The following is a 21,435-nucleotide window of genomic DNA, read 5'->3' on the forward strand; positions in this document are numbered from 1 at the left end:
ACAGACAGGATGACTGGGCTGACTGGCTGCCACTTGCTGAGTTCGCCTACAACAACTGCATCCATTCCTCCACCCATCGCACCCCTTTTGAGCTTGACTCCGGGAAGCATCCACGCATGGGAACCAAGCCAACCCACACATCCGAAGTTGAAGGGGCTAATGACTTTGCCTCTCGGATGATGAAAATGCAGGAGGAGGCAAAAGTGGCACTGGAGCATGCAGCGGATGAAATGGCACGGTATTACGATAAGAACCGGAGAGCAGCACCAGCGTACCAAGTCAGGGACAAGGTCTGGCTCAACACCCAGAACTACACAACAGACCGGCCAACCAAGAAACTTGACCACAAGTGGATTGGCCCCTTCCAGATTGTTAAGGTAGTATCCCTGGCAGCGGTAAAGTTACAGCTCACAGCCCAGCAGAGGGGAATCCACCCGGTGGTCTCGGTCACAAACATCCACCCCTATGCCCCCAACAGGATTGCTGAACGCCAGACGGACCCACCCCCGGGCCTGGACATCGTAAATGGGGAATGTCAAAAACCCGGGTTGTAGGGGTAAATGCATGAGTCTGAATGCAGACGGGGCTCAACTAGAGGGGGGTCCGAGAGCTCCGGTTCTGCTGGATGGTACAAGAGGCTCTAAGAAGGACGCAGCCTCAGCGACTTGGAGGGAGCGCTGTGCCTCCGTTATGTCTCAGTTAGTCCTTGTATTTCTTATGTCTGAGGTATCTTGTAGAACAGGAACGGGATTCACTCAGAGGGAATTTGGGTAGCATTTTAGTCGAGATTAGAACTGAGGGACTACAGGTTCTAATCTACAGGTATTTATAAAGGGGAATGGAAAGGACTTAGTCAAAGTCCAAATGACAATGGGACAACACCAAAAGGTGCCAAATGATACCGAGAGGTACCGAAAGGTCCCAAACGATATCTTTAACAGGGAACTGAGGTGTCGGAACAAGGGGGGCAGAGTAAGAGGCCAGAATATGAATGGGAACGAGAAATGGGTAAGGGGGGTTAGCCGACTGAATGATAAGGAGAAGTTGTGCTAAGAATGGAAGGTGACTAATAAGTGATGACATGAGTGAGATCACCGAAGGATGTGGGTAACTCCGAAAGCGGAGTTGCGTATCCGAAGGATGTTGGGTGACTCAAATAAATGAAATGGGTGGAGGAATGGTTTAAGGGTATGTCACAGGATGTCGGAGGTCCGTCAGGGTATTGGAGTGAATCCGGAGTCTCCGAATGTTCCGACTCGGGACCGAGCTTCCGGGATGGGAGTGGCCAAGGTTCAGTGTGCCGCAACCAGACCAGGGCTGAGGCAGTCAGGAGGGAAGGTGACTTGGGGAGTGGGGAGGCATGGTGTAGGGGATGGTGAAGTTGTTAGGAAGGTGTGGTGTGGTGGGAGTGCGCAGGGTCGGGATTCCGGGATATGACAGGGAAGAGGAGTATGAGGTGGAGAAAATCATGGACTCCAGGTACCGATATGGATGGCTCTGGTACTTTGTCAAATTCTTGGGCTGGCCAAACTCGGAAAATGAATGGCTCCCCAGGGAAAACCTGGAGAACTCCCCAGACCTCATAAAGGAATTCCACCAGACCCACCCGGAAGCCCCCAAACCGGCAAGGACAAAAGAACCCCACCAACCAAGAACCACAGCCGCTTCAAGGCAAAGCAGCATAGAGGGGGGGTGATGTCAGGGCACAGCCCCTGACCCCACACACCCTCAGGTACCCTTCCCCCATTTTCTCCTATTTTTCCCTTCACTGTTCCACAATCCCGCATGCATGCAGACCGTGGGAATGTTCTGGGTGAGTTACTTGCCCAGAAACCATCACAGCCACAACCGTGGAAACTTTCTGGGCAAGCTGCTCACCCAGAATCTTCCCATGGGTGGGTGCCAATTATGGAAAGTCGGCAAAGAGCCGAAAACTGTATAGTTCCCGGCTCCCATTTGTAGCGGCTTCACAGGAGGTTGAGAAGGTTACCCTTCTTCTCAACTCATTTCCTGTGAAGGCTGGGGCTAGCCCCCTCGTGAGTTTGAAGACCTTGGACTGGGACTAGATACCCCAGCGACTAGGAGGATCCCCTTGGGCCCATCACGGAACGAGGGCTGGGCCCTGACACTTATTGCACCCTAGGAAGGGATCCTAAAATTGCATAAAAATATGAAAATAATGCGCTAGTAGCTTATTAATAATTCCACCAATTCTCTAATAAATATGTCTATTTTTGGTAAAGTTATTTACTTTACAAAGGACCCATGTCATTGAAACAGTTTTTTGGTGTGCATTTTTTGAGAAAGGAAAATCACATTAACTAGTATTTACTTTTTCCCTAAGTACTGCCTCAATTCTCCTAGGCATACTCTCGATTAAATTCTGGCAGACACTTGGTTCTATCCTCTCCCACTCCCCCTGAAACCGATCCCACAGCTCATGAACACTACTTGGAGGTTCTTCATACTCCCCAAGCTTCCTCTTTACATGGTTCCATAAATGTTTGATTGGATTAAGGTCTGGGGACTGGGAGGGCCACTCTATGACCCTGATACCATGGTTATTGAACCAGTTCTGCTGGCATGTTTTGGGTTGTTGTCCTGTTGGGAAAGGATGTGGGCTGGGTTTTTGTCATAATATGAGAGGGTTTGCTGGAAGTCCTCTTCTGGGATTTGGAAGTAGAGCTTGGCATCCATCTCCCCATCAATAGTGCATGCCATTCCAACTCCATCCAATGTAATACATCCCCAAACCATGACAAAACCACCACAGAACTTTCTTGTTCCTTGCACCAGCCTGTCTGTAAGAGGTTCATCCACCCATTTCCACACCCATTTCCTCCCATCTGAGCCCAGGCAATTCACCTTAGTCTCATCAGACCACACCACTCTCTTCCAATCCTCCAGAGTCCATTCTTTGTGGCTGATTGTGAAGTCCATTTCTCCTTATGACATCTGCTGAGGAGCATGGGCTGCTTCTTCTTCACCACTGCTTTCCAACCAGCCTCCTTTAGTTGCAGATGAACAGCCTCAGTTGAGAGGCTGGTTCTGGTGACTTTTTGAAGAATTCAGGTGACTTGTGCAGCATTGTTGGCTTTACCAGAGTTGATAAGATGCATTGCATGACAGATATTGGGGTCTGAGAGCTTAGATGGGCAACCACCACTGGGCTTAGGAGTGTCAGGACAATGTTTAGACCAAATATGGGTAACAGTGGAATGGTGGACAGCAGTAATTGATAAGCACTGTGGCCAGAATCAATGAGAAAAAGCACTTGTTCAATTTTCAAAGCAGCCAATTGATGCATTTTAGAATTGGGGATTACAGCTTGAAATCCATGTGTATTTTATGCTCCAGAAACGAAGTACTGTCCCATTATGACCATTGGTTCAGTCACATGTCACACGCAAATTGTGAACTGAACTAAAGTAGGTTTTGTCACATGTCACAACGAGACTTTGAACAGATGAATGTATTGACAATTAATTCCCATGGTATCTGGGAGTTGCCGGAAACAGCAAATTAATTCAGTTTTATTCAGTTCAATATTTTCACATGATGTGTGGCACATGTCACACTGAGGGATGAACTACGCAAGAAGGAGCCAGCAATCCCCAAAACCCGTGGGAATGAACCTAATGGGACAGTAATCGGTGGTGAAAGGGGAGGGGGTGGGAGAGGTGAAAACTAGTGTGAGACTGCAGCAGCGGATATGCGCGAGTCGAGGGGGGAAAAGCAGCAAGGGAAACAGGGAGGCAGTAGCGGCAGCAGCGGCAAAATCATGAGAGTGAGTTCGAAAGAACAGCAGCAAGTTGGCCTTGTACACACCACAAGAGTCGCGAGAGATTCAGGCGATAAGGAAGGGAAAAGGGGGCACTGTGAAAGCCCTTTTTATAAGCACGGCCTGAATCGTTGTGAGCACTCTCGTGATGGTGAAGTTCAGTACATACCTCTGCTGGTGTGGTCCGCTTCACGCATAGCTGGTACTATGCTGAGAACAGTAGAAGACAGCTGTTGGCCACTCTCGGTTTCGTTTTCTTCTCTACCATGCCAGTGAGCTTCCAGGTTTTTCCCGAGATGTGGGCCATAGCCCATGTTGCCCGTCCCCATATTGGCTTTGCAGGCACCATATAGATCTGCCTTACCTGGGTACTAGGAGACTTATCCTCCAGTGCTCCTCTAAAGTCTGCATTGGTTGAAAACGATGCATGAAATTTACATCCAGGCCCTCCTTTGTAGTTATGACCCTGCACTCTGGCGACTAACTGCGATTCCCCGAGTCTTAACCAGCCCGATATTTAACTCCGTGCCCACCCTTCCCTTGTTCAATGGACCCGCTCTTTTCATTTCCCATTAATTACATGTAGATAGGTTTCGACCTGACTATTCAACAGCTTTCAACCTGGGAATGATGTATTTGGACCGAGGCATCGCAACAATTAACGCAACATCGCGATGGATCGTTCACTGACATGTCCCATTCGAATCGATATTCAGGGTATTTTCGCCTTAGCTCAACAAGTGAACAAAGGCTCCATCGATCCTGATGACGGCGGTGTTCAGAACTGTTGTAAACGGCGTTCCAGATAAGGCAACTCAGTTCCCAGCGGCTCACTCGTAGCACAGATGTAAGATAGAAGCGGGAATATAACTAGTGATTTGGGGATAATGTCCGTGCGTTATACAAAGGAATGAATAAAGAGGAAAATCTACGTAAGGCAACTCCTGTGCAGGCTGCACGCTTAGTAAAATCCTCCACATTATCCTCCACATGCCCCCGGATATCTCTGGTGACTCGCATTTCCAACAAGAACATCTCTTAAACGTCTCTTAGCCCAGACTCCTTCCCAGTCGCTCACATGATTTCTCCAAGGTTTAGCTGCAACTTACGTTGCCTCCGAAATCTGTCGAGTGACTGGTACAACTTGCAACACGTGATGTTCCCACGCTAAGTTGTAATGAGTTGTACATAGGTTATGGAATATAATTTTTAGTATTTACACATGTGGTCATTGTACCCAACCCAACCCGTGGAGACTAAGGGAGCACATCCAAGGCTGTGAAGTTAATATCCGGGTGTGTGCAAAGTTTAACAGTTTATATATTACTTAGTTGCCAGTCACTTGTTTGTGCCCGGTGGCATAAGTGGTATAGCGCTAGCTGAGGCTATGCAGTTTTTTAAGTGGCATATGTTCGATTCTCACTAAGGAAACTTTTTTTTTCATACCCTCCACTCCTTAGTGCACAGAAAACAACCATTTCACAGAATTATTCCATGGGAGGGCCCGAAAAAAGTTTTCCTAAGTGAGAATCGAACATGTGCCACTTAAAAAAACTGCATAGCCTCAGCTAGCGCTATACCACTTATGCCACCGGGCACAAACAAGTGACTGGCAACTAAGTAATATATAAACTGTTAAACTTCGCACACACCCGGATATTAACTTCACAGCCTTGGATGTGCTCCCTTAGTCTCCACGGGTTGGGTTGGGTACAATGACCGCATGCGTAAATACTAAAAATTATATTCCGTAACCTATGTACAACTCATTACAACTTAGCGTGGGAACATCACGTGTTGCAAGTTGTACCAGTCGCTCGACAGATTTCGGAGGCAACGTAAGTTGCGGCTAAACCTCGGAGAAATCATGTGAGCGACTGGGAAGGAGTCTGCTCTTAGCCGTGATGTGGTTTACGGAACTTTAGGTGTACGGAGTTGGCCGAATTTGTTGGTGTTTGTTGTTCCCGACAACATACCGAGCGAGATATCCTAGGGCAGCTCCACCCAATGAGTGTACCCCAAGAAGAACAGAATGAGGAGAGCACCACCAATACCGCCAAAGGGATTCAGAAAACTCCCATTCGTGGTGGATCAAGGCCCAGCTCGAGTTCGGCCAGTCAATCTCGTTTGCTGACTGGAACTTTGAAATCCTATCGGTGTGTCATCCCTCTTTCGTTTTGCCTCTCTGGTGATAACACGACGTCAGGGCGGAAGAAATGGAAGAGCCGATTCGTGTCGACTTGGAGAGTGCCCAGCAATGCAAGGCGGTTGACATGATCGACTTTTTGCTCGCGTTCTGTCTGTCGGGAAAGGGAAAAGTTGTTCCCGCTCGTGACAAGCGGGTGCTGTTATCTGCCTTTGAGAAAGTGACGGAAGTAGGAAACCAGGAAGGAACCACGCTGAGGATTGAGCTCTCCAAGTTGTAAGTACGGTCATGTCTCCCTAGGCGCGGACTAACTCACTGTAAGCCTCAAAGCCGGGACAGAGGCAGAAATGTACGATCCGTTCGTAATCGCCTCTAACTATGCCCTAGATCAACTTTCAAAAATCGATATCCAAGGGTTGCCTCAGTACTCTGCCAACAAGCAGATCGTTTTCGTTTGCAACCACAACCACATGGTGAAGTCCCTCGATCTTAACCGGGATTGCCGGACTAGACCAGATATTGTCCTACTTCAATGGGAATTCTTTAGAAGCCTAGCCTGCAACGCTTCCGATACCTACTCCTGCACTTACGGGACGCAGACGTGTACCGCAGGCTCTAAAAACCTGGAGCTGGCATGGAAAAAGGTCCGATCAACAGTAGAAGTGAAATTTGACAGATTACCGAAGCAAGTTAACTCGATGAGGACATTCAACAATAACTTTGAAGACCTCAAGGAATCAGAGTCGTGTACCTCGTTCGATAACGACTCAGCTACTGGGTTCACCCGACTGGTGCAACCTGAGCTCAAATGTGAGTGCGCGCCTCTCAGAAGGGATCTGTCACTTATATTTCTGGGCAGATGGCTCCAGGGGATCGGATAGGGTGGCCGCGAGGAGGGGCCCAGTCACGTCGGAACATATCTCAGAATGGGCGTACCCTCGCATGAAGCGCAAGACAGAAGCGCTCAATGACCACAATACCACCAAACGATCCAAGACTGGGGGGGATGCTGCAGGGAGCCCAAAACGTTCGGCGGTCCCGCTAAAGCATCCAGTCCACATTCAGAATGGGATCTACGCGGCGGAGAGGCTCTCCTGCTCCCTTGACATCACTCATGCTATCAACTTCATTCTCCAAGGCGAGATTCAACCCCGTAAATCTTGTCGAGTGTAACTCAGGCTACAATGTTTTAGGGAGCAAAATATACATTACATGGTCAGACAGGCAGAGTGTTATTCGAACGGGGGGCTTCGACATCATCGATGACCTGCCTCACTTCCTTCTGGTCCTACTCGTTATGCAACGGTTCGACCTGGCACGCTGGGGTTTTTTCACCGCGTTCGAGGGGTCGAGTATCTACCCTGAACGAGGGCCCAAGGATTCTGTCTTCTTCAAAGCCACCTTCATCCAGGACGCTACGATCCATATCTTTCCCGATGATGATCTTATCTATGGGGGGGTCAATCTGACGGGCCGTTCGACCGTCGTAGCTGGGGCTAGGAAGGCTGACAGTCCGAATCCGAATACTTCCGTGGATATTCGAAAAACCAACAACTTGGTCACCAAGGCTTCCTGGCCAGAGGAAGCGCGGGCTAGTGAGGTGAAGATCATCGAGCGGGCGATGCAAATCGGTGAAACCAATAGCCTAGTGAGGGACCACATTCCCACAATCCATGGTAACACAGACCCTCCGTATGTCACATGTTCGACAAGGTTCATCCGGGAGTTTCTGGGTCTGAACACGACCGGGGCGCGAGTGCTTCGTTTCATTATACTCGACCGTCTGGGGGAGCTCAAGCACCTAGATGAGGAAGACGTGCTAATCGCATATTTGGACTGTTTCTTCTGTATGTCGTGTTTCCATTTTTTGTGTGCTGTCCCTCAGCATTCATTTGCGGCAGGTCATTGGGGGTTGTGGGATGGGGAGGTTTTCCATGGGGATATCAGCACAGGGAATCTTATGTACAAGCCCGGTACGAAGCGCGGAGTTCTTGTCGACTTCGATCTCGCTCGATTGGGCAAACAGATGGGACCGAGTGGGAAGGACAACACTGGAACTATGCCGTTCATGGCCCTGGATCTCCTCAGTGTAGAAGCACTCAAGGGCTCGGTTCTACGTCTGTACCGACACGATTCGGAGTCTTTTGCCTGGTGTCTCATTTACATCTGCATTTGCATGGACAAAGGAGATGACGGTAAAATTCTCACCATCAGTCCCCATCCTTTGTCATCATGGTTCAAGAGCCCAGACAACTGTCGTAATTCCAAGCAAAATGAAGAAACAGCAAACCTTCTCAAAAAGGCTCCCCTTCACCAACGGTACAGGAATTTTGCTGCAGCGCTACACAAATACTGGATTGGGCGGTACTATCGTCAAACGGCAGCTGAAAGATCAGCCATGTTTAATAATCCGTTTGAGGATATACGCGAACACTTCCCGGAGCATCTGTTTCCCAAGTCTACCAAGAATCCGGACAAGGATTTATATGGAGAACTCTCGGATCAGGAATCATTTGGGCAAGTTTACCATGTACTCACTAACAATCTTGGTATGATTCCAAGTTCCAAGAGAAATGTTTTGGTTGAAAAGATGACAGTTGTGACTACAATTTACCCATTTGTAACATATTAGTTATAGGCTAAACCAGGGTACCCTATCCAGTACCCAAAGTGAAGGGTTGCTGAAGAACTAATTGCCCAAGCCAGAAGTTGAGTGATGATGAGAAGGAGGACTCTATCCTAAGGGAGATAAAAGCACTTTCATCTGGGGCTTATCAGCCTTTTGCCCTTCAGGTTATATACCTGGGAGGAGGGCTGCTTTCAAGGACAGCCAGGGGCTCTGCCCCTGGTGATACACAGCATTGGAATTGTTCCTGAGCTGAGTAAGCCATTCCTTGATTGCTAATCATCTCTGAAACAGGGTGATGCACAGCATAATTCATTGCTATGATCCCATCAGTGATTGCCCCCTGGAAACAAAGGCTGTTTCCTGGTGACAAGTAATTTCACTGATGCCCCTGATTTTCATTTGATTTATTGCAGATCAGGGGACTCTATTGGTAACCAGGAAGGGTTTCAAGTTGATTTCAGACTGAGGCTACAAGTAATTATGTGCATTGTATATAAAGGAGGAGAGTTGGAAGCACTGAGGAAGGGGGCTGAACAGAGACAACAGGGACTAAGAAGAGGAACAACACTGAGGGTCTCTGCCGGTTCTGGAGTGGAAATAGTGACTCAGCAAGGAGGGACCTTGGCCTTAGCAACTCAGGTGGAGCACTGTGCCACTGCTGTTTGTCCTGCTGGTCCTTAATTTCAGGCATATCAAGGGTAAAGTCTCTAGGGGGCATAAGCACTCGAGTTGAGTAGACTAGATTGCTTGGGTTGCTCAGGTTGCTGTGGTCACTCAGGTCATTTACTGACTGAGGAGCAAGCAAGTACATACAAGTGTCTATATATAATGGAGAGATGGAAGCATGTGTTAGACACAAGTCTGGGGTCAGCACCGAGGGTCACCATTGCAGGCTGTTGAAGGAGGAGAACAGAAATCCTATAAAAGGCTGTTCTTTCTTCTGATACTTATATGTTAGTATTGGTACTTTAACTCAACCACTGTAGCGTTTTGGTTGCTTTGTGTATTGATATTTGTATGTGTTACTGATTATTTGTGTGTGTATGAAATTCTCAGGGTTCAATTCACTTGTCTACCTGATTGTTCCACATGAAAATTGCGCTATAGACCTACTATTTTCAGTCGTTTCACCTCTGTCTTGTCACTTTTAACTCGGAGTGACTCCAACCGACTTGACTCAACGTCACTATTTCTTAACTTCTTCTTAACTTTTTACTGAGGGTTGATCACTTTTACTCAGATGTGATCTGAACTGCACACTTATACTAATAAAACTTAATTTTTATTAGGACGCCTTATGACCTATGAGCCAGAGCATGTAGGGGAGAGGAGTAAAGAAGGAAGAGGGGTCAGACCAGAAAATGCAGTCTTTTATACCTTTCCTAAGGGCTCTGTTTTCACATGTCACTTTACTATTTACATTGCTGAGTAATCTTATATTGAGCTTAGCAATCCTCTTATGTAAGCGATCAGCATCCCATTCTGCTTCTAGAACTTTCTGGAAGTTTTGGTGTGGGAATTAGCCAATTGCATTGCCTAACACCCATCATGACCTTGTTTACCCTTGTTTACTCACTTATTCTAGGTCACATATCATGGGGTTATTTGTTAGCTTAAGAGTGTAGCTTTCCGTCGGTATAAACAACAGTAAACTACGAGGATTATTTATGAAGATATGAATTTTTCAAGATTTAATTTTGAGATTCTCCAGATTGCTTTGGCATTAGCTCATCCATTTTCCTACGATTAATTCTGGATAAATTATGCCTTGTTCCTGGACTCAAACTCTTTAGTTTCGCATTTCTAGCTCATCCATTTTAACCACAAACTCAGGATGTTTGAGCCAGTCTTCTCTGCAAGTGTGTTTTAATCTTGTTAAATCCGTTTCTCCCTCAATTCTTCAGGTTTTAACATGAAATCTTTTCGAACACAGACCTATACTTCAACTCTTTAATACCGACAATTATTCATATTTTTCCCTATTTTCCTCGTATAAATATTTCCAATTCTTTCATCTTTTCCTCATACCCGACCATTTTTCATTATATGAATGCCTTGATTTTCTTCCGATTTCTCTTTGTCATTCGTTTTGTACGTTCGTAAAACTATTTTCCCACGTTACCACAAATTTCTAATATTTTATTTGATACAGGAAACCTTGTTTTTGTTTTCATGTGGGTTCATTTGCTGTTTTTCTTCATTTTCTGGACCATATTTTAATTCATAGACTTGAAAGTTCGCATAGATACTCAATTCATCGACTCTGTTCTTCAGTATTTTTCCGATATTTTATTTCAATTCATTTTGTTGAGTTATGATTTTATTCCTATTTTTATTTCTGGTCCATGGAGGTTGTATGATTTTTATCCAATTTTCTGTGATGGTTTCTGGTTGTTTTAGTGTTGTAACTTTTATATTCCTACACCGCTATAGGCCATGATGACCACAATGCCGTGAACAAGGCCCAAGGGTAGGGCATTTGGCCTCAGCAACTCTAAAGGAGCACTGTGCCCCCTAGCTGTCTCTTGGCCCTTATTTCAGACTCACTGGGGTTGCCTTGCTGGGGTCAGGACTTGGGGAGTCATGGTCAAATCGATATTAGAGCTAAAGTACTATAATGTATCATACAGGATATATATAGGAAGAAGAAATGAATAGAAGCGGACCTGGGCTGAAGGCTGAAGGGTCTGGAAGCAAAAGGGAACAAAGAGCGGGGTTGGCCGCACAGTGGCCAGCAATGACCAAGGGTCAAAACAAACAATAACAGATAAATATGCAAAGGAGTGTAGGGCCACAATAGTGGTGATGGTGTTGTAGCAGTGCCAGAGTCGGAGTTGGGCATGGGAGCGATAGTGGCCCGATGAGGGCCAAGTGGGCAGTGTCAAAAACCCGGATCATAGGGGATGATGCATGAGTCCGAATGCAGGCAGGGTTCAACTAGAGGGGGATCCGAGAGCTCCGGTAGTGGACTGAAGCTTCTCCAGGAAGCCTGGTTCTGCTGGATGTACAAGAGGCTCTAAGAAGGATGTGGCCTCAGCGACTCGGAGGGAGCCCTGTGCCTCCGTTATGTCTCAGTTAGTCCTTGTTTTTCTTATGTCTGAGGTATCTTGTAGAAAGGGGACAGGATTCACTCAGAGGGACTTGGGGTAGCATTTTAGTCAAGATTAGAACTGAGGAAAACTACAGGTTCTAATCTACAGGTATTTATAAGGGGGAATGGGAAGGACTTAGTCAAAGTCCGAATGATAATAGAAGAACACTGAAAGGTGCCGAATGATACCGAGAGGTACCGAAAGGTCCCAAACGATATCTTTAACGGGGAACCAAGGTGTCAGGTCGAGGAGGGCAGAGTAAGAGGCTGGAAAATGAATGGGAACGAGAAATGGGTAAGAGGGGGTTAGCCGACCGAATGGTAAGAAGAAGATAGTCGTGCTAAGAATGGAAGGTGACTAATAAGTGATGACATGAGTGGGGTCACCAAAGGATGTGGGTAGCTCCGAAAGCGGAGTTGCGTATCCGAAGGATGTTGGGTGACTCCAATAAATGAAATGGGTGGAGAAATGGTTTAGGGGTGTGTCGCGGGACGTCGAAGGTCCGTTGGGATATCAGAGCAAATCTGGAGTCTCTGAATGTTCCGACTCGGGACCGAGCTTCCAGGATGGGAGTGGCCAAGGTTCGGTGTGCTGCAACCAGACTGGGGCTGAGACAGTCAGGAAGGAAGGTGACTTGGGGAGTGGGGAGGCATGGTGTAGGGGATGGTGAAGTTGTTAGGAAGGTGTGGTGTGGTGGGAGTGCGTGGGGTCGGGATTCCGGGATATGACAGGCAGAGTAGGAGGAGTCATGCTGGGCAAGGTGCCAGAGGTGCACTTGGGGTGGGAAGGCTGGTGTGGCTGGGGGGGCGTCGACCAGGTGCAGGGGAGCCTAGGGCAAGCAGGGGGTCCTCAAGGAGAATAGGGATGAGGGTCAGGGCTCATGCTCATGCTTGCACAGTGGGATGGGCTCAGCATCAGGATGGGCAGCTAACAGGCTGGAATGCACAGCCGTGACAGCATGAGATACTGTTACAGATATTGTTAGAATGGGCAGATTCAGACAACTCCGGAGTGGAATTGGAGACTTAGTGTGGAAGGACCTTGGCCTCAGCGACTCAGGTGGAGCGCTGTGCCATTGCTGGTTGTCCTGGGGGTCCCTAATTTTGGATCTAGCAGAGGGGAAGTCTCTTGGGGGCATTTCAGGTCGATTTTGGACTGAGGTTACAAGTTACTATGTACATTGTATATAAGGAGGGGTCCGGAATCAAAAGGAGCAAGGGTACTCCGAAAGGAGACAAAGGGAGCTGGAAGGAGGAACAACACCGAGGGTCAAGGGTTTGACTCAATGGTGTTTCCCAAAGGAGGAGTGAAGGGCCAAGGCCCAAGGAGGAAGGAAGGAGGATGGGAGTGGGGAATGGCCAGCTGACTGAATACAAAGGAAGCAGCAGCCCAAATAGGAATGAGGGAGAATAGCGGAATTGAATGGAGCAATGTGTCACAGCCGTGCATTCTGGCCCGTTCCCCGCTTGTCCCGATGCCGCCCGAGCCCGTTACTGCTATGCGAGCATGAGCGCGAGCCCCAACCTCAGCCCTATCCTCCCTGAGGACTCCCTGCTCACTCCCCTGCTTGCCCCTAGGCTCCCCTACACTTGGCTGACTCCCCCGCTGCTGCACCAACCTCCCCACCCTGAGTCCGCCTCTGGCACCGTGCCCAGCATGACTCCCCTACCCCGCCCACTTGGCCCCTACAGGGCCACTATCATCCCTGCACCCGACTCCGGCCCAACTCCAAGTCCAGCGCCACTACGATACCATCACCGCTATCGTGGCCCTACGCTCTTTCCTTTATTTATCTGTTATTGTTTGTTTTGACCCTCGGTCATTGCTGGCCACTATGCGGCCAACCCTGCCCCTTATTCTTGTTTGCTTCCGGACCCTCGGCCTCCAGCCTGGGTCCGCTTCCATTCATTTCTTCCTCCTATATATATCCTGTATGATACTTTATTGTACCTTAGCTCTAATATCAATGTGACCATGACCCCTAAGTCCTGACCCCAACAAGGCAACCCCAGTGAGTCCGAAATGAGGGCCAAGAGACAGCTAGGGGGCACAGCACTCCCTTTAGAGTTGCTGAGGCCAAATGCCCTACCCTCGGGCCTTGTTCCCGGCATCATGGCCATTGTGGCCTATAGCGGCCCACATCGGCGACTGTCAGAACTGTGCGAATCTTCGCCGATGGTAGCCATAGGTGACCAAACGTTGCCCGCTAGTGGTAAAGGCGTCCTACACACGACCAAGCTTTAGCAAGGGATAAACCCCACCGATCTCAAGGCTGAGGGCTACTTAGGTGAGTGAGCTGGGATTTCGGCTTCAATGACTTGAGGAGGAGTGTTGTGCCTCGTTCTCGACACAGTCCCGATACTTCAGAAGGTCGGAGGTCTTACGGGGGACAGAGGTAAGCTTAGGGGTGAATTCTAGTTGATTTCGAACTACAGTACAAGCATTAGTTACAAGCTGTATATAAGCGCTAGGGAACTGAATAGGGAATAAGTCGCCAGATCTCGCGGAGATTGCAGGCAGAGAAAAGAAGGAGGAAAACAAACAAGAAGCATGTGTTCAAGACAGCGAAGGTCAAGCGTGACCTTCGCTGCGAGATAACAACGTGTGGTGAAACATGGAACAACAGGTCACAGCGCTCTGTGCCACTAGGTCATTCAACGACAATTAGGAGAGGGGTTGTGGAGAGGTGGCGGGAAGGGGTTAGGCGGCGATGGGCGGCGAGCGGAGTGTGCGGGAGTGTTCGGGTGTGGGAGAAGGTTGGGGAGGAGGTCGGGGAGGAGGTCGTCTGACCCCGGGGAACGCCGGGTCGTGACAGCGACCTTCAGTGCCGACCCCGGACCAGTGTCTAACAGGTAGAAGTAAAGGCTGGTCCACCCTTTACAGCTACCCTGAGGGTTTATATACAATATTTAATACATTCTTGGCACAAATAGAGAAGCATCTGCAATTGTCAAAAACCCCACAAAGGGATGTGAGACTGAATGCAGGCAGGGCTCAACTAGAGGGGTTCTGAGAGCTCTGGTAGTGAACCGAAGCTTCTCCAGGAAGCCTGAGTCTGCTGGGTTGTACAAGAGGCTCTAAGAAGGATGTGGCCTCAGTGACTTGGAGGGAGCGCTGTGCCTCCGTTACGTCTCAGTTAGTCCTTTCATTTAAGATGTCTGGGGTATCTTGTAGAAGGGGGTCAGGAATCACTCATAGAGGAACTTGGGGTATTCTTAGTCGAGATTAGAACTAGAGTACAACAGGTTCTAATCTACATGTATACATAGAGGGAGGAGGAGAAGGACTTTAGTCAAAGTCCATGTGATACTGACAGATACCAAAAGGTACTGAAAGGTTCTGAACAATATTCATTGATGGGGAACTGAGGTGTCAGGTCAAGGAGGGTGGAGTAGAAGGCTGGGGAATGAATGGGAACAAGAAATGGGTAAGGGGGAGTCAGCCGACTGAATGGAAGGAAGACAACAGTCGAACTACAAATGGAAGGTGACTAATTTAAGATGACGAGAGCAGGGTCACCGGAGGATAAGGGTAGCTCTGAAGCCAGAGTTACATATCCAAAGAATGTTGGGTGACTCCACTAAATGAAATGGGGGGGGAATGGTTTAGAAGTATGTAACAACATGTTGGAGACCTGTTGGGAGGCCCGAAGCAAATCCAGGGGTTCTGAATGTTCCAATTCGGGACCGAGCCTCCAGGATGGAGATGGCCAAGGGTGAGTGTGCCAAGGTCCAGGTCGGAGCTGAGACAGTTGGGGGGAAAGGTGTTGTTGGGAAGTAGGGAGGTATGGTATAGGGGATGATGAGGTTGTTAGGAAGGTGTAGTGAGGTGGGAGATTACGGGGTTGGGATTCCAGGATATGACAGCAATGCTATATTAGTGTCGCAACACAATTATTAGACAACACAACATCAATTGATGTTGTGAGTGGAATATAGACATGGGCTGGGGCCTCACATCCTCCTCCCTTGCGATATTGAATTGCAGACAGGGTACAAGCATATGGAAGGGAAAATGAGCATATTAAAGAAATATATACAAAGAATGTATGCAAACAGGGGCACACTCATTGCAGGAGGCTATAGTAGTAGTTGGTAGGCAAATGTCAGAGACCAGATGCAGGATGAAGGAGATGTCCCCATGGTGGAGGGCTTTGGCCTCAGCGACTTAGACCAGGAGCACTGTGCCTAGTTACACGTCTGTGCCCTAATTTACTAACTGGCAATGAGAAACTAGAAGGGGGATAACTGTAGTCGATTTTTATCACTAGGGTGTAAACAAGTTATGTATATATAGTTACATAGGGGGCAGGCCTGTGAATAGCAGGGCCAAGTGGAGTGGAGCTAACAGAGTTACATGTTAGCCGACTGAATATTACTGACGAGTTGGGTTGCAGGTTTAGTGGAGTGACGGGCTATAACCCACAAGCGGAAAGGAGGGATTGGCCCGAAGGTGGGCTTGCAGGGCAAGCAACTAAATTGCCCAGCAGAGGCGGGAGTGCACTAGCAGACGTCAGAGCTGTCCGGAGGCCTTCAGGGCTCCATACTTAGGGAGGTGTAGGTAATATATTGAATTGAGGGGGTGGTGACCATCAGGGGAGTCGGAGGTGATTGCGGAATCCGGAGGCTCCGAGGTTAGTGATGAAGGAGCAGAGGAAATCCGGAAGGAGCAGAGGTAGTGGAGGGTGATGGCCATGGATGGATATGACAGCAAAGCCCACTTAGAGTTTCTCCTGGAACATATGTACCCAGCTCTTGACAACAGTGTTGTCAATGATGAAGCGACTTTCTTGTTGCTGCGATTGTAAAAGGAAAACAGCTTCAATGCTGTTGAGAACAAGTCATGGAATACCATTGTTGGCAGCAGAATTGTCATCGACAAAGAATAAAGTGAATAATCAATGGCGGCATTGTTGTTGATGAAGATGGGTACATGTCATATCCATCCATGGCCATCACCCTTCACTACCTCCGGGTCCTTCCGGATTCCCTCCACTCCTTCGGCACTAACCTCAGAGCCTCCAGATTCCACAACCACCTCTGACTCCCCTGATGGTCACCACCTCTCCAATTACCTACACCTCCCTAAGTACAGAGCCCCGAAGGTCTCCAGACAGCTCCGACGTCTGCTAGTGCACTCCTGCCTCCACTGGGCAATTTCATTGCTTGCCCTGCAAGCCCACCTTTGGGCCAACCCCTCCTTTCCACTTGTGGGTTATAGCCTGTCATTCTGCTAAACCTGTAACCCAACTCGTCGGTAATATTCAGTCAGCTAACATCTAACTCCGTTAGCTCCACTCCACGCTATTCATGGGCCTGCCCTCTATGTAACTATATATACATAACTTGTAGATAGGTTACACCCTAGTGATAAAATCAACTAGAGTTATCCCCCTGCTCAAGTTTTTGTTGCCAGTTAGTAAGTTAGGGCATGGATGTGTAAACTGGGCACAGTGCTCCTGGTCTAATCGCTGAGGCTGAAGCCCTCTGCCATGGGGACGTCTCCTTTGTCCTGCACCTGGTCTCTGACAGTACAAAGTAAATAATCAACAACAGCATTGTCATTGACAAGGTGGGAAGTGAGTAATCAACGACAGCATTGTCGTTGATGAAGGTAGGGATATGAGGGGTTTAGTTTCTCATTTGTTTGCATGGCATGGATCCTGATGGGCCAGGGCCAGATGGGTGGTTTGATGTGGTCCTACAAGTTGTCATGGACCTTGCTGCATCAACAGTGACACTGTCGCTGAGATAGTTGTCATCGTAGTGACAAGTCTTGATGTCGGCATCTGGATGAGTCCTCATCTTGATGATGGTGAGAGTAATGAACATGGTGCACAGGATGGCTGCACCCATGGGAAGTGTAGGAAGGAGCATGGGCGGATTCATATACCGATGAGTGTGCATACATTGTAGGAGTGCATAACGGGTGTGCTCAATTTCATGGAACAGTAAATACATCAAAATTGGGCTCCCGCCCTTGTACATTATTATGAAAAAGGAATTATAGGGGGGGGTAATAAAAAAGAAGAAAGAGGGTTTTCGTACGAACCGAAAGAGCCTTTCCATGAAAGAATTGGTTGAGATTTGGTGCAGAAATTTAACCTGAGGTGTCCTCATGTGCAAAGTCCGTGCACTTGATGGTGACCATGGGAACAAGGTCAAAAGTTGACAGAAGAGGATGATTTTGGAGATATTCTGATTATCGGGCATGATGGGAGTCATGGGACGATATGAACTATGTGGATGCTCACATGCAAGCTAGTCTCAGTGAAATTCCAGGAGAATACGGGCTAGTTAAATGATAAAAATACTAAAGAAGTCATTGGAGGAGTCTTGGAATTATGGCATATTATTTGGTCCAAGTTTCCCTGTGTGTGGATAATCAAGATATGTATTCTGTGTCTGAGAATTCCCGTTCTCAGTCAAATCTCCACCAAATTTCACAAAATCGGTATCGTTAGAAAGATACGGATGAGGAGTGTCGAATGGAATAAAGGGACGGAGTTTTGATGCGATATTGGGAGTGGTATTATGAAGTTGGTGTTTAACATTTCATTCTTCTTTTGTCATTTGGGAATTTATTCAAAGCCAATGGTAACCGAGCCTTATCGCCATTATTGGTGAAGGCTTGGCTTAGCCAAACCATATATTTCGGAGTCTTTTCCACTATTGAATATTTGCAGTATGAGTATATGTACATAGTGATTGATACCGAAACAGAGATTTCCCCCCTCTTGCTACTTTTGAAGTCTGTGTACTTGGGTGTTGTGAGTGGCCATACGATTGGTAAAGGGCTATTGTGACCATTAGGGAAATCCACCATGGAAAGAAGATAAGCAAGAGTTACCAGAGTTATATTTTCCCCAAAATCCCCCCCCCCTCCCTGTTGAATATATGGACCTGTTCTACTGCAACACCCTCCAGCCCCCTTTCTCTTTCTTCCCTAGCTCTTGGGGAGTGAGCTGGAGTGCTACCCTCTGTTTTCTGGTCCTGTAGCTAATTCCCACTCACAACGTCTGAGGGGGGGTACTGTGGCAGAGGTGTCAGGGCAATAGCCCCAAACCCTGAGCCATATGTAATTACGAGGTACATATAGTCACATGGGTAAGCAGTAACTTCCATTAACTGCTTACACACACCATAAAATACACACCTTCGTATCACTTACGGCTCTGTGTGCTGACCCCACTGAGACCTCACAAGAGGGTTTGAGTAAGCATGACCATCATCATGCTCGGGCAAGGTGGTCAGCTTCTTAACATGCTCAGATGCTTCACCACAATTGGAATCGGATCTGTGCCTCGCAGCCTTTTCTGGATCTTTCTTGGGCAAAGTATTATGTCCTTCGTTATACACGGGGACAGAATGTGGCATCTTTGCACACTTGGGAAAATTTCCATTCAGGCCAGCATTGGACTCACCACTGGGGTCCCAAACTGAAACATCTGTTTCGTCAACTCGGGTGCTCAAACAGTCACTCAAATCTGCAGGTCTGTTGCAAGGAGCACGAGACTTGTCCTCGCTATGGACTGAAGTCGCATCTATAGCTTTGTAGCTGGGCACTTGAGTCAAGTCGGTTGACTCTATCTGATCTCGGGTCATATCAGAAGTTGCAAACAGATCGCTTGTGCACTGGGGCATCATCACTGAGCTTGCCTCTTGGCAGCTGGAATCACTACACTCAACAGACAACTCCGCACGGCTGCCTTCTTTGGTCTTGGTCGCAGCACTCAAGTCTTGGACTTGTACTTTGTCTGATTGGGACAAGTCAACACAATTGCGCACAATAAGCAGCTCTCTGGCGCTATGGAACTCAGCCGACTCGATTCTTGGAGTTCTGGCCATTACTGACTGGGGCATTACTCTGAGCCCAGGGGGCGGCTCAATAATGGGTCCTCTGACTGATTTGGCTTCTACGCTGGCTAGAATGCTCGGGGATTTGAGATCAACGGCAGCTACAGCTGTACCGACAACTTGGCACACTTGCTCACTGGGCACTTGTCGCTCACGGCTCTGCATGGACTCGACACAACATGAAGCATCGCACAAACTGTGGCGCTGGCTATCGCTCAGTGCTCTTGGGTCGGCTCTTGACACATCCGGCTCAAACCCAAGGGCAAACTGGTACAACTCTGACATCTCTGCGATGCCGGTGCTTATTTCTGGAAGCATGAAGCGCTGGTTGCAATCAGCTTCTGGTGTGCTCTCTGGCTCATACGATGGGCTGTGGCATTCGTCTGGCAACATGTCTTCGCCGGACTCAAGTTCTGATATGAACTCTGGCTCAAACTCTGGAGTTGTGTGGCACATGGTCGCATTCTGGAACACAAGCGACTGCTCTGACTCTAAAGTTGACTTGCGAATGTCTGAGTTATCACAGTAAGACTCGCTGAACCTCTCGGGATTATCAGCTTGCTCAATCGGGTGGCAATACACAGTGGAAAATATTTACCATTTTTCGTCTGGTAAAATACGAGTTCAAACACCACCGGAGCGGCGGTAATATACCAATTTGTATGCAGTAATTGACCAGAAATGGATACCAGACCAGAAATGGTGAATAACATCAGTTTTTCTGGTGATGTACGATGTTTTTTATGGTAAACGGCCATTTTTACCAGATTGGTATTTGGTCATTTACTGATTCGTGTCAGAGTCCGCGTGTCTATTCGCAGCGTAAGAGTATCCCCAGGAAACTAGTCGATATCAAAGCTGGGGGGCTAGCCCAGCTGGCATAGTAGCCTTATGTACATGAGTTCTGCTAACTCACGAGAGCGCAGTAACATTGGGAAGATGGTAACTAATAGAAACACGACATCAAATAGGAAGATAGAAGATGCGGGAAATGAGGGAATATCGGGTAAGGGGTGATGCGATAGCGAATATAGCGCAATGAGTTATATCTGCGTTCTAACTACGTGATTATCTCACGCAATCTTGGCTAACAATTACCTCATTGATATCGCTTAGAGTAAAGGGGGGCCGGATAACCGGGCGTCCCCTGACAATTCGTTGTTGGTACTTTACAATCTTTGGCATGGTGCAATATGGGTCAGAGAGTATTCATTTACGGTGTTTTATATGATAGTGAATACATGCACATACACAAACCATGGCCATCAGAAGTGACCCACAGGCGATGCACAAGCAGTACAGTACCAAGAGAGATTGAACGGTAGTGGAAAATTCGAAGGATTCTATGCAAAAAAGAGCAGAGGTGGGATTGGGCGGAGTTGAACGAGTCGGTGATAGCAGTGTGAGTAAGAGTGAAAGGAGTTAGTGTGAGTGACCAGAGAGAAGTACTGTAAAAAAAGTAACAGTAGTTAGTACATGGGCTATGACTTTTGGGAGTGACAAGCGATGGAAGACATAGCTAGGTCAAATCCCTGATGACTTGGGCATCAGCATTGCTCTGCTTTTTCCTTGCTGTTTGTTGTATGGGATGCTCCCTCCTTGATCGCATCGCATGATGAGTTGTCGATACGACTCTTCATTTACTTCAGGTTGGGGCATTCAGCGATTCATAGTCTCAAGCTCAGGGTGTTTTGAAACAAGCTTTGAGAGTCAGTTAGAATGGAGATGCGCAAGAGCAATAAAGGGACCGACCCTTTCAGTTGTTGGTATGTCACCCCAGTGTGTGTGAGACTACGTGTCGGACATCATGCTAAAGAAGACCATGAACTTGGCCTCGCAGATCAGGAGTCTTGATTTTCTGTGCAACAGAGAGATCCACAGATCGGGTGAGTCCCACAAGTATATGCTATACTGATTTTGACATCATGAAA

General features: G+C 47.8%; 2 protein-coding genes across 2 annotated transcripts; one reads left to right on the plus strand and one right to left on the minus strand.

Moving 5' to 3' along the window:
- The first annotated feature begins 6,823 nt into the window (after positions 1-6,823).
- EI90DRAFT_3002236 (uncharacterized protein) lies at positions 6,824-8,594 on the plus strand. The gene is made up of 3 exons (XM_039056345.1): positions 6,824-7,065; positions 7,121-7,774; positions 7,829-8,594. The coding sequence occupies exons 1-3, from the start codon at positions 6,870-6,872 to the stop codon at positions 8,557-8,559; spliced, it is 1,581 nt and encodes a 526-aa protein (XP_038909851.1). The 5' UTR covers positions 6,824-6,869; the 3' UTR covers positions 8,560-8,594.
- A 10,220-nt stretch (positions 8,595-18,814) lies between these two features.
- On the minus strand, positions 18,815-19,960 carry EI90DRAFT_3132925 (uncharacterized protein; the record flags this gene model as incomplete). Its single annotated transcript, XM_039064524.1, has 1 exon — positions 18,815-19,960. The coding sequence occupies one exon, from the start codon at positions 19,958-19,960 to the stop codon at positions 18,815-18,817; it is 1,146 nt and encodes a 381-aa protein (XP_038909852.1).
- Positions 19,961-21,435: the final 1,475 nt, after the last annotated feature.

The sequence above is a fragment of the Cantharellus anzutake genome, assembly GCF_015039405.1.
Source record: "Cantharellus anzutake strain C23 chromosome Unknown EI90scaffold_95, whole genome shotgun sequence".
NCBI lineage: Eukaryota > Fungi > Basidiomycota > Agaricomycetes > Cantharellales > Hydnaceae > Cantharellus > Cantharellus anzutake.

Excerpts from the sequence above, each read along its gene's own strand:
- EI90DRAFT_3002236 (XM_039056345.1), top strand. The coding sequence starts at position 6,870 with ATGAAGCGCAAGACAGAAGCGCTCAATGACCACAATACCACCAAACGA. Across the intron at positions 7,066-7,120 it reads TATCAACTTCATTCTCCAAG|GGAGCAAAATATACATTACA; the intron begins GCGAGATTCAAC and ends ACAATGTTTTAG. Across the intron at positions 7,775-7,828 it reads ATATTTGGACTGTTTCTTCT|GTCATTGGGGGTTGTGGGAT; the intron begins GTATGTCGTGTT and ends CATTTGCGGCAG.